The sequence below is a fragment of the Panthera onca genome, chromosome C2, assembly GCF_046562875.1.
Source record: "Panthera onca isolate mPanOnc1 chromosome C2, mPanOnc1 haplotype 2, whole genome shotgun sequence".
Classification (NCBI taxonomy): Eukaryota; Metazoa; Chordata; class Mammalia; order Carnivora; family Felidae; genus Panthera; species Panthera onca.
Genome location: NC_138347.1, coordinates 109,275,514 through 109,288,598, shown reverse-complemented (window position 1 = coordinate 109,288,598; position 13,085 = coordinate 109,275,514). Strand labels below are relative to the sequence as shown.

Here is a 13,085-nt window from a genome sequence, read left to right as displayed (position 1 = left end):
TAAAATCTGGAGACAGGAAGGATAATACGTCAGCCACCCTTTGTGAGGGCCTTAGAGCTTTCCAAGCCTGGTATCTGAAGGTCTTGGGCTAAAGAACAGCTGCTTCTCAGCCATCCAAGTGTGTGCATTTACTACTATCCTCTATTGTCTCCTGCCTGCTCCTTTAGCTCTCTTAGAGGACCCTCTGTTCAAGGTCCAGCTCAGGACTCACATTAGCAATAATGGTGCTGCTACTGCTTTTCCTGTTACAAACAATATCTACTATTTATTGCGCACAAATCATGTTCCAGGAACTGTTCTGAGTCCTTTACAGGGTGTGCAGAAGTAGTTACGTGTTACTGTACAAGGGCTCGTTTAAAACTTGTTGGAAGGCTTCGTATTTATGGGATGAGCTTCATGTACAAGACAGCTAATATTTGTGCCTAAGAGGCTGGCTGAATATAGATTCACAGAACACAAGAAAAAAGATAGTGAATAACTCAGTATTAGAAGAAAAACACCATTGAAGTTGAAATATAGGGGTGGAAAGTCTTTAAGTCACATTGACATTAGAGGATCCCGTAAAAATGAATAATGGTGAGTTGGCCTCACTGAATCAAATCTGTTAGATAACTGTACTGTGGTTGAAACTGTCCCCTGTGTGTTTTCAGCTGCGTGATTCTTGAGTCACTGAACACACTGGCTTTTCCATGGGGCTTACATATATTGGGCCAGATTTTGTCTGTGGCTGAAGCCACAAAATATATCAGGCAGAAACCGAAAGGATTCAATAAATTCAACAACTGAAAGATTGAATGAACGAGCAAAAAAATTTTGGTGTAGTTTGAATCCCTTAGTTAGAAGTAACCATAGACCAGGAGGAATAAGAAGACCTGTGTGAGGGTCCTGCCTCCCACTCTGCTTTTTACACCAGGTAACGTGCGGGAACCTCAAGTCCTGTTTCTGGCCTTTGCATTTGCTGTTCCCTCTGCCTGGAACATTCTTCTCCAGATATCAGCACAGCTAACTCTTCACTACTTTCAGGTGTTTGCTCATATGTTACCTCCTCTGTGAGATCATTCCTGGCCAACCTATCTAAAACTTCAATAGACTCTTTACATAGTACACATGCACATGTCCACACACACACACACACACACGCCCACACACGTGCATGCCCACATATGTGCATGTGCACACACACACCCACACACATATGCCCACATATGCACATGCACACACACACACATACACACTTTCTACACGTTTTCCCTACCTTACTTTTTTCCCGTTAGTACTTATCACTGCCTAGTACCTTATACAGGTTACTTATTTGTTTTACCTCTTATTTATCCTCCTCTTTCCCCATTAGTGTGTAAACTTCATGAAGGCAAAGATTTTTGTGTGTTTTTTGTTCACTGATATGTGCCCAACACCTACAACATGATGGCTGCATTTCCAAAAAGAGATGCTCAATAAAAAATGTTGAACATGCCCATGAGTCTTGTATAAGTCTGGTGAGAGTCAGTGACCTGCTATTCATGAATGCTGTTAAAATTTTTATTTATTGCAATAATCCAGATATAATTTGTAAATCTGACCACATTCTGTTAACTTAAAACTGAGGTTAAGAACTTCCTCTAAGGTAATTATTGGTTTCACATAAGCTATTCACGGTACATCCTCTTTTGCAGAAATGTGATCGGGCAATTTACATTCAACACTCAGATAAGACATCTGAACCCTGTGCAGACAATAAGACTATAAACTGACTGATTACAGAATTACACTTTGGTTTTCTAAACATGGCACTGCCTTTTCTCAGAAGAGCTCAAAAACAGGAAAAAAAGATTCAAAAAAGTGAAGTAAAACTTTATATATTTCCACTGGAATATTGGTTCCTTTATGTATTTTCTCTCCTAGAGTCCAGCAAAGAGATACCTGTAAAATGTCACAATTTAGGTGCTCTCTGCTTTTACTAAAGCCCAAATCAAAGAATCCAAATAAAAGATCATACATATCTTTACAGAATCATGTTCTAAACTATCTACCTATATGGCTTCCTAGAAACCATCTAGGAGGCTTTGAAGATGGGAGCAGTCAGTTGGATATTTTCACAGGTGAAGTTACTGATTCGTTTCCATAAAACTACAGCTAACTCTATTTATAATTATAGATACTTCACATGAAAAGTTAGGAGTTCACTGATAGTAGAAGAAAAATTATATAACTGGGTGGATTTAGAATCTAAAACAAGTTGGGTTTTACTCAGCAATAAATGACTATGTTGTGGTAATAGCTGAATTTCCATCACTCATTTTCCCTAAAAACAGTATTTCCTAACTACATACTTTAGTCAAGCCTCTCTGTTCCCTGCTTTCAAATGATAGACTACTCTGAAGCTGGTAATCAAGAGATTTTGGAAAAAAGATGCAAAAATAATGAAGAGCAGAGACAAAAATTTGGTTTATAAAATAAAAGCTTAAAAAATAGAGCTACATTATCCATAATTGCATGTAAGTAATTACAAAAATAGTAAATAACTGGAAGAGTAAAAAATAAACTATTTAATATATTAACCACTTTCACTAATGTAAATCTATTTAGATTAATTTTCTATGACTATAGCCCTATTGGTGGTACTTGACTGCACTAATATAAACTATAAAAAGCAACAGATTAATACAGATGGTAATTTTTCCTTTTCAGTTCAAGCTGAATCTTTCCCACTTCATCCTTTTTAAATTGCATTAAAGTCAAGAAAAAAGTGTCTACTGAGACAACAGCTGTCACTGTACTTATGTCCCATTGGTAATGATGCTGGCTCCCTTTGATAACTATAGGAAGTCATACTCATTACTATTATTTCAAAGAGAATGGACTGTTTTTTGCAATGTAATTACTGCATTCAGGGCAATGGTGTAAATTTGAATATTTTGTACAAAATTTATCTAGTTTTTTTTTTTGAGAGAAGAATAATAGTTCTGATATTTAGAGGAATACTACTTATCCATAGAAATGAAACTGCAAACCCTGTAACAAACTAATGTCAGGCTGGGGTGGGGGGGTTACTCTCAGGCTGCCATGTGATCCTGACAATCATATGAGTTGTAGAGGTGAGAAATCCTAGCCCCCCATGAGGAGGTGGGGGGGGGGTAATCTCTTTAAGTTCTACATTTCCTCTAGGTTTGCATTTCCTTTAGATTATCTGGCTAAATGATGCTTTTCTATGAAGGCAGCTCCTTGATCTCAGGGGTCTGAAGTACCACGCAGACAGCAAACTACCCTATGCCATTTTATCCAAGATGTGGCAAATTAAAGATTTATCCAAGAGTCCTATGTCTGGCAGAGCTTGGAAACCCTCTGATCCAAAGTATCTTCTCAGGACAAGGATGGGCATCCTAGAGGAGCAGACCACATGCCGTTGGGTTCTGCAAGCCACCCTTGACAAGCAGCATAGTGAGGCTGCCAGCAGGAGGCAGAGGAGACAATGCTAAAGCCAGTTTATTTCAGCAAAGACTGTGACATTTCCAACAGCAATCTGAGTTTTGACAACGTTGTAATAGGAGAGGATTTGTCCCTAGATAGAGGGTCAGAAAGGTTAATCACGAACATTCCTTCCAATTGTAAGACACAAAAATCCTTGACTCAATAAGCATCTAAGTGTCTGTTTCCCCCAAAACGAAGTAACTTTCAACAAATATCCCTTTTGCACCACAGCTACCATATTTGTGAGGATTCCAACACAGCAGTAATTCCTACCGCAACACAATGAGGGTAAAAATTATAACTAAGGCTGTAACTTACATAATGGAGCTTGAATTTGCACTCATCCTCAATTTCATCTGCGCTGTCTTCGTCAGAAACTTCCCCTTCCTCTGCATCATCCCCAAGGTGATAAGGCAACTTCTTGCCCTGAAATGGAGCAACACGCCCAATTTAAAAATGAAAACAGTGTGCATGTCTGATGTTTGGGGCAGGTTCACTTGATTGGGAGCATCTAGAGCATGTGCCTACATCCTAGCTCCGAGAGGCTGCAAAAGCCAAAATGTCTAGCATGTTCAGCCACTAGGAGGGGATTCCTTAAAATATAGGGATGGGGTGGGTAGGGGCGGCTGGCTGGCTCAGTCGGTTAAGCGTCCAACTTTTGGTTTCAGCTCAGGTCATGATCTCACAGTTTCGTGGGTTCGAGCCCCACTTTGGGCTCTGCACTGGCAGCGTGGAGGTTGCTTGGGATTCTCTCTTTCCCTCTCTCTCTGTCCCTCCCCTGCACATGCACTGTCTCTGTCTCTCTCAAAATAAATAAATAAACTTAAAAAACAACAAAAACAACATAGGGATGGGGAGAACTCCTTAAACATGGAAGGATGTTCATATGCTTGGCAGCCAAAAATAATGATAAATCTCTAAACATCCCAGACTGCTAACCAGGCTGATCTTCTCTAAACTCAAGCCCCAGTGACTTCTCATTCTCCCACTCTCCACACCACTATTGGCCCTCTTCAACATGCTGGATTTTCTCCTCACCCACTTCCTCTATGCACAGGACCACCACCATAGTCAGGTTTTCAGAGAACTCTCCATCCCTATTTTCCTTTTTTTTTTAAATTTTTTTTAATGTTTATTTATTTTTGAGACAGAGAGAGACAGAGCATGAACGGGGGAGGGGCAGAGAGAGAGGGAGACACAGAATCGGAAGCAGGCTCCAGGCTCTGAGCCATCAGCCCAGAGCCCGACGCGGGGCTCGAACTCACGGACAGCGAGATCATGACCTGAGCTGAAGTCGGACGCTTAACCGACTGAGCCACCCAGGCGCCCCTCCATCCCTATTTTCCTATACCTTCCCTGATACCCAGAGCTCTTGACCTTGGGCCCTTAGCACAGTGATAGTTTCAAAGCTGATTAAATCATTTATATAATGAACACAAAATCTATATTAAGACTCTAAAGTCTTGGGGTTTGGATACTTAAACATTTTCTTCAACGTATAGAGGATCATTTATAGGATTGAAAGGGTGAGATTTAATTTCCCTTTGTAATGATATGTATTTTACTCCTTATTTGTATGTGCTATCTGCAAAGTGAAGACTACACTCTTTCCATTTCACACAAACATTTGTAGAGATAGATATAGATACATAGATACATACGTATATATAATTCTAAGTAAATATGGCGAACATTTTTTAACTTTCTCTGTATCATTAATAACAAAACAGCTCACAATTAAAGCATTTATGTCTATATATTGATTTAAGTCTTTTCTGATACAGAAGACTTCTATAAAATGAATTTATTTTTCTTTATTTTAGAGGGCACTATAGAGTAGTTATGTTAATATCATAGTTCCCCTTCATTTAAATGTGGTGGCAGGGGGGAGAACACATTATTATGGATGCTCAGAGCATCCATAGGTAACCTAATTTTCCATCCTTAAAACTGAATTAAAAGATACGAGGGCTATATTTTTTACCAACTCTTCCATATTTCTGGTTCTCAAAAGTAATTTATCCAGGCAAATAGGAAGAAACGCAATGCAACAGAACATTGTTTCTTGATGCTTCTTATCAACAGTTACATCTAAGGAAAATTATAGAATAAATTAAGGCAGAACTTAAGGTGACTTAAGGAACTTAGCTGTGGTCCAGTAGATACAAACAAAGAATGTACAGTTGTCTTCTAGGGATCTCTTTCCGATCTACATACTATTTCATGCAGGAGTTATCAAGAATTAGATTAACTGGTCCATGATACATACAAGTATTGCTAGAGACTGGAATGATAGCTACCATTCAGCTCTAAGCTATATGACCCAAGAAGAGTGGTAACGACTCTGTGATTCACATCTGTAAAAAGTAAGAAGCTTAGACCAAATAGTTACAGTTTCTTTTGGCAGTAAGAATCTACGGAAAATTACTGTTTGTTATTATTTTTGTTCAAAAGCAAACTTTTCTTTACTTTTCAGGAGATATGTGTGTATATATATACTTGGAAAGCATGTGTATTATAATTATAATAATACACAACTTGTCAATCTCTAAAGTGTTAATTGGCCACTAAATGGTGCCTTTCGGTTCAAAGGTTGCTCTGATGCCAAAGGTACGTAGGAAAACCCATTCCTTTATTTTTGCTTCAAATGGAAATGCGTTGGTCCATAGATCTAGGAGATCTTCTTAAAGTCTGAAGAACATTGCTACTAGCGAATGAACCTTAGATGCCTTCATATGCTCGCAGTCCACACTGCTGCCACTCCTCCCACTGAGTGCCCCAGATCAGCTGGTGCATCCTGGTGCCCATAAGCTCTAGGACATTCTATGACAAATGACCCAAAGTCCAATTATGCAGAAGGGACTCAGTGCATATCAAATGTCTTAAATTCCACTGTCCAAAAGGGAAGCATTTCAATCAAATGGACTTACTCTGCGTTTAACCTTCTGACTGCTTGCTAAAGACTACAGGAAACATGGAAACATTTACAAGGCTACTAAGGTGACATTTAGCTTTCTAACCCAGCAATCAGTTTTTACCACAAGAGTTTGCTTTAGCAAGATTTCAGGAAAATTGACCTTAATGTTATCTCTTACATTATTTGGAGCTTTTATTTGAAATGCTGTCACACATACAAATGCCTGACAATACCTCTTTGATGAATTCAGTCTGTAATTTTCATTTAACTGATAGAAAAATGGGTTTTGACCTATTCCAAAGATGAATATTTCACATCTTTCCTATTTGCTGCCCTCCGTTAGAAACCCTATTAAACTATTCCTAGGAAATTACATTGTTTGACTTTCCTATGCCTCCTTTGTGATATCTGGTTTTTTGGTACACATTTCTGTTAAGTAAAATATGACCCGATTTGAATATTAATACCCTCTTGCTCTTCCTTAGGTTTTTGGTATCAAAATAATACAACTATCCAAGGTGGATTTATTCCAAACACGTAGAATTAACAGGAATTAAGTAAAATCACAAAGTCAGCCCTGTGAGATTTCAAGTAACTGTTTTTCTGGCTATTCTTCATATTAATAATACTCATTGCAGGTAGTAAATTTCCTCCCTCAGAAAATCTGTTCATAAAATGTCATTCTCTTCACCTACTGCTCCTTCACATACACATGAGTCCTGTGGGGCATTATGTCTGTGCCTATGCTCTGCTTTCAAGTGAGCTCTTCTCACTTACATAACCAAGGGCTGATCAACCGTAAAGACTGTTTGTTTTTTTTCTTTTTCCCCCCTTCTTTTTTTTTTGACAGTTATTGGAGCTTGAAATGGGAGAGAAGAATCTGAAAGAAATGCTTTCAGATGTGGACACAAGGAGGCTTCTCTCGCTCCTATGCACATACTTCTGGCCAGTGTAAACTATAACAGACTCAAATATTAAACATTTGGCTTACAGTATTGATATTCTCACTTCACAGAAACAACTCCCAAAATATGTGGTTAGTCAGTAACAAGCTTTTTCTGAAGGTATAACTATTAATAAATTGGAACAAGATGCAAACGCAAATCTAGGCGACCCTTCATGGATTAACTCTATTATTCTCCTGATAAACCAGTTTTTAGTCCTTAAGGGAGGGAGGGCTGAGTTGGTCATTAATGCCTTTCATTGCATTTCTGGAGGTAATTACCTTCACTAGGATTTTGCCTTTCAAACTCTGAGGGCTTGGAAGCTGTTTGGTCTCTCCTGTGTCTACAGATGACAGGTCCAGCTTGTCTCCAAATATTCCTTTCAGGTACTGAGCAATCTTCCTCTGTTGCTGGACACTGCAGTGATTCTCAATGGACAGTATGACCGGGAACCTAAGAGGATAGCGACATATTCTAAAGGCATCAAGTATAGGCAACTCACAGGGGTGTTTGAAAATCACTCTATATTCACTATGCTCTTATAGTCCTAATGACAGTATTTGTGAAAGCAGTACTGACTGAAATGAGAAAGATGAAAGGAGCAGTTTTTAAGAAACTCCTCTAACCAAATATATTTTGCCAGGGCTGAGCAGAATACCCATCATGTGGGATGCCCTCATTTAATATTTTGCTTTTAAAACAGGTACATACATTATGTCTTTTTTAAAAGAAAAAGAGAGAAAATTTTAAGAGAGATAAGCCTAAATAAAAAAACTCATATAATGTAATTTTGTCTTATCTATTCAAAAATCTAAAGGAGGAAAGAACATATAATCTTCAATAAATGGTGCTGAGAAAAACTGAACAGCAACATGCAAAAGAATGAAACTGGACCACTTTGTTATAGTACACCCAAAAATAAACTCAAAATGGATTAAAGATCTAAATGTTAGACCTCAGACTACAAAAGTCCTAGAAGAGAACACAGGCAGCAATTTTTCTGACATCACCCATATCAACATTTTTCCAGATAGGTCTCCAAAGGCAAGGGAAATAAAAAAATAAATAATAAGGGAAAAATAATAAAAATAAACAATTAGAACTACTTCAAAATAAAAAGCTTTTCTGCATGAAAGAAACCATCAACAAACAAAACAAAAAGGTATCCTACGCTAAATGGGAGAAGATGTTTGCAAATGATATATCCAAAAAGGAGTTAATAACCAAAATATAAAAAGAAGTCATACAACTCAACACCAATCCCCCAAAAAATCCAATTAAAAATGGGCAAAGGACCTGAATAGACATTTTTCCAAAAAAAAAGATGTAGGATGGCCAACAAACACATAAAAAGATGCTCAACATCACTCGTCATCAGGAAAATGCACATCAAAACTACATAAGATATCATCTTAACATCTGTCAGAATGGCTAAAATCAAAAACACAAGAAATAACAAGTGTCAATATAGAGGTATATGCAGTTGGTGGGAATGTAAGCTGGTACAGCCACTGTGGACAACAGTATGAAGATTCAAAAAAATAAAAATAGAAATATCATACGATCTAATAATTCCACTACTGGCCTTCAACCCCCAAAACCCCAAAACACTAATTTGAAAACACACACACCCGTATGTTATTGTAGCATTATTTACAATAGCCAATATATGGAAGTAACCTAAGTGTCCACTGATAGACAGATGGATCAGGAAGATGTGGTATGCACACACACACACGCACGCACGCACACACTAGAATATTACACAGACATAACAAAGGATGAGGTTGTGCCATTTGCAATAACATGGATGGACCTAAAGGGTATTATGCTAAGTGAAATAAGACTGAGAAAGGCAAATTCCATATGATTTCACTCATATACGGAACCTAAGAAAAAAAAGCACAAATGAATAAACAAACAAAAAGCAGAATCAGGCCTATAAATACAGAGAACAAAGTGATGGTAGCTAGAGGGGAGGAGGGCGAGGGGTGGGGCAACATGGACGAAGGGTAGTGGGAGATGCATGCTTCCAGTTATGAATTGAGAAAGTCATGGGAATAAAAGGCACAGTAAAAGGAACACAGTCAATGATATTGTAATAATGTTGTATGGTGACGGTTGGTAGCTACACTTGTGGTGAGCATAGATAGCATAATGTGTAAACTTGTCCAATCACCATGTTGTACACCTGAAATTAATGTAACATTGTGTGTCAACTATACTAAAAAAATAAACTTCAGTATGAAAACTTAAATAAATTCAATTTTCAAAAAAAAGTCTATAAGTGTCTAAGAGACCACAGTGTATCATTATGTGCAGACATTTACTCTAAAAATATATTATCAGCCCCCAGTTTGAAAATTACTATTGAGGATAAAATATCATAATGGAATTTTGTGATTTATAGCATCCTATGCCAAGCATTTTAAAATCATTTGTATAAAACTATATACTAGTCTTTACTTTTAGAAAGGAAAAAAAGTCAAGCATTCACTCCCCACAAGCCCTCAGATTTCTGTGCAGAGTATGTGAAACCCAAGCAGACTGATTACCAAAGACAGCCTGGGGAGCTGGTGGCCAAGGCAGAAAGGGAACAAGGACTAATTACTGATCTTACTCTTCTTCTGATTTTTTTTCTTCTTCAGAGTAAGAAATTATTTCAAAATTAGCTTGTTGTGGTTTTTTTTTCTACTTTTCTATCACATATCTTCTGAAGTAATAGGCAATATCTATTTTTCAGAGTACAAAAGCCAATATTTAAATTGGCTAATACATCTATGTAGAGAAAAACAATTTATTTCTGGGCTTGTCTGACAATAGCACATGCTCCACAGAAAGGGTTATGACCTCCTGAAACTGCATTCTTTCCCCATTAGTAAAACCTGATGCCAAAGGTAATATCGGAGACGAACCTTTGTGACTGGAGTGGGTTATCTCGCTATAATCTGTTTGCTCTTGCAACCACATAGGTTTTATCCCAGAGTGTTAGAGAGAAAAAGAACAACAAACTAGCAAGAGATTGTCTATGCAATCACATCAAGGAGTTCTAACAACGAATTTTTAAATTATCAATCTGTTTGGGGCTCCGAGTGGCTCAGTTGGTTAAGTATCTGACTCTTGATTTTGGCTCGGGTCACGATCTCATGGTTCATGGGTTTGAGCCCTGCATCGGGCTCTGTACTGACAATGCAAGCCTACTTAAGATTCGCTCTCTCTCTCTAAATAAATAAACTTAAAAAATAAGTAAATAAATTATTAATCTGTTTATAAAAAGCCTATTAGTGTTTAATGATGCTAAACATAAAGCAGTGCTTCTCAACAGGGGAGGGGGGAGACTGTATGGCACCCTTCCCAGAAAGATAATTTGTCAACATCTTAAGACATTTTTGGTGGTCACAATATGAGGGAGGGAAGGAGTACTACTGACATTTAGTGTCTAGAAGTCAAGGATGCTGCTAACTATCTTACAATAAACAAGACAGTTCCCCATGACAAGGAATTATATGGTCCAAAATGCATGGTATAAGGAAGGCCTAAGAAAGAAAGGAAAAAGACTGAACTTTCAAAATGTACTCAACAAGCATAGTAACTTTTAATGTGAAGTGCTTTTCTAAGTATTCCCAAACTTGAAGCACTGTCAAGTTATCAAAGGGTCCTCCAAAGTGGCACATCTTTTCAACACCCAACTTCACATTTTGGAAAATAATGGCAAAATCACTTCATCAACTTTGCCAAATCTAGTAGCAATCAGGGTAGAAGAGACCCATCAGAATTCAGTACTTGGGGTTCTTCCATATAGCAGATACCATAAACTAAACCTGCCATGCAGCAAGTGTCTCTCATTAAAACGGCATTTTTAACCTCATGGTTAATAAATAAGAAGACCAAATATTAAAAATTTTCAAGGCCACTAAATTCTATAAAATTGATTTTATGCAAATGTAATTTTCTTTTTATTCAAAAATCATTTCTTAGCTTTATGGTATAGTGCAGGCATCTGCTAGGCAATAAAGAATGAATAAGACAGGGGTGCCTGGTTGGCTCAGTCAGTTGAGTGTCCGACTTTGGCTCAGGTCATGATCTTCTGGTTTGTGGGTTCGAACCCCGTGTCAGGCTCTGTGCTGACAGCTCAGAGCCTGGAGCCTGCTTCAGATTCTGTGTCTCCTCTCTCTGCCCCTCCCCAATTTGTGCTCTGTCTCTCTATGTCTCTCAAAAAGTAAATAAATGTAAAAAAAAATTTTAATAAAAATAACCATTAAAAAATCTTTAAAAAAATAAAAAAGAGTGAATAAGACATAGCCTCATATTTTCAATGAGGTCTTGGTCTTAAAGACTCAAAAGAAGGAAGGAAGCCAACAATTTTAAGAGGGTGCTATATAGCTATAACAGAAATATGCTCAAAATGCTAAGAGCAGAGAAAGGAACATTTAAATCAGTGTAACAGTAAGTTTGCCAGAGGGATAATGTTTAAGCAGTCTTGTAGAATGAATAAGAATTAGACACGTGGAGTAATGAGGAAGAGTGTGCTGGGCAGAGGGAACAGCATATGGAAGGTAGGGAGATGTGAAAGAACTGGGGTCACCAGAGGATCTGAAAGACAAAGAAAGAACCCTCCATCTCTGTGGAGCATTGGTGGAAGAAGACCCTGGAAGAGAAAGAAGAGGCCAAACCTTGAAGGGCACATAAGACATGACTGTGTACTACAGGGAGCTTTTGAAGGACTTTAAGAATACAACATCATGCTTATAGTTTCAGAAAGGAAAACATTGCACCAGTGAGGACAATGTCCCAAAGAGAAATAAAGAGAAGGCAATGGAGTCAAAAGATAATTTAGAAAGTATAACTGACAAGAATTGGCTGAATTTAGAATGACTCAGTTTTTGGCTAAAGACACTGACTAGGTGAGTGCTACTCCTAACTAAAAGGAAATAAAGAGGGGCGCCTGGGTGGCGCAATTGGTTAAGCGTCCAACTTCGGCTCAGGTCATGATCTCACGGTTTATGGGTTCAAGCCATGCATTGGGCTCTGTGCTGACAGTTCAGAGCCTGGAGCCTACTTCGTACTCTGTGTTTCCCTCTCTCTCTGCCCCTCTCCTGCTCTCTCTCTCTCTCTCTCTCTCTCTCTCTCTGTCTCTCAAAAATAAATGAATATTAAAAAAAATTGGAAGGAAACAGAGCAAGAGAAGGTTCGGCAGAATGAAATGCTGACTTTGGCTTGAGATGTGAGCTCCATGATGGTAAGAGTCATCTCTTTTGTTCAGGGTCGTGCCTCTCTGCACCTGTTACAGTATGCCTGACTTAGAGTAGGCACCATTAAATATCTGAATAAATAATGACATTTGTTGATTCCGAGGTATGTATGGGACACTCAGATGAATTTTTACTAAGAATTTTGCTACACACCTCTGAAACTCAGGTAAACGTTCTGGACATATAATTAAACAACCCAAAAGGAGAACAATGGCAACAACTTAAGAAATAGTGAGTAAAGGAATGAGGAAATGGAATAGAAGATCATAGGCCAAACAAACAAAACCAAGAGAGTAGCAATGACAGCATAGAGGAGAATGTTATAATAGAAGCCCCAAAAAAGCAAGTATTGAGGAGAAAAGAGTCACCATTATCCAATGCCAAGGAGGAGTCAAGTAACACAAGGATGCTAGACACTTCGGTATATATAGGACCATCCAGCAAGTCTGAAAACCTAGCTGTTACTATTTTACTGTATGTTAATATAATATCAACAAACTCTTT

General features: G+C 38.1%; 1 protein-coding gene across 8 annotated transcripts in view; it reads right to left on the bottom strand.

The window, feature by feature from the left end:
• Nucleotides 1-13,085, bottom strand: part of PLCH1 (phospholipase C eta 1) — a 218,498-nt gene that overhangs the window by 35,808 nt on the left and 169,605 nt on the right. For all 8 annotated transcript variants that reach the window (XM_078432224.1, XM_078432223.1, XM_078432225.1 and 5 more), the window contains 2 exons: nt 7,611-7,782; nt 3,787-3,894 (listed from right to left, as the gene is read on the bottom strand). In XM_078432224.1, the coding sequence (XP_078288350.1) occupies nt 3,787-3,894; nt 7,611-7,782 (280 nt within the window). The remainder of the gene's footprint in view (nt 1-3,786; nt 3,895-7,610; nt 7,783-13,085) is intronic.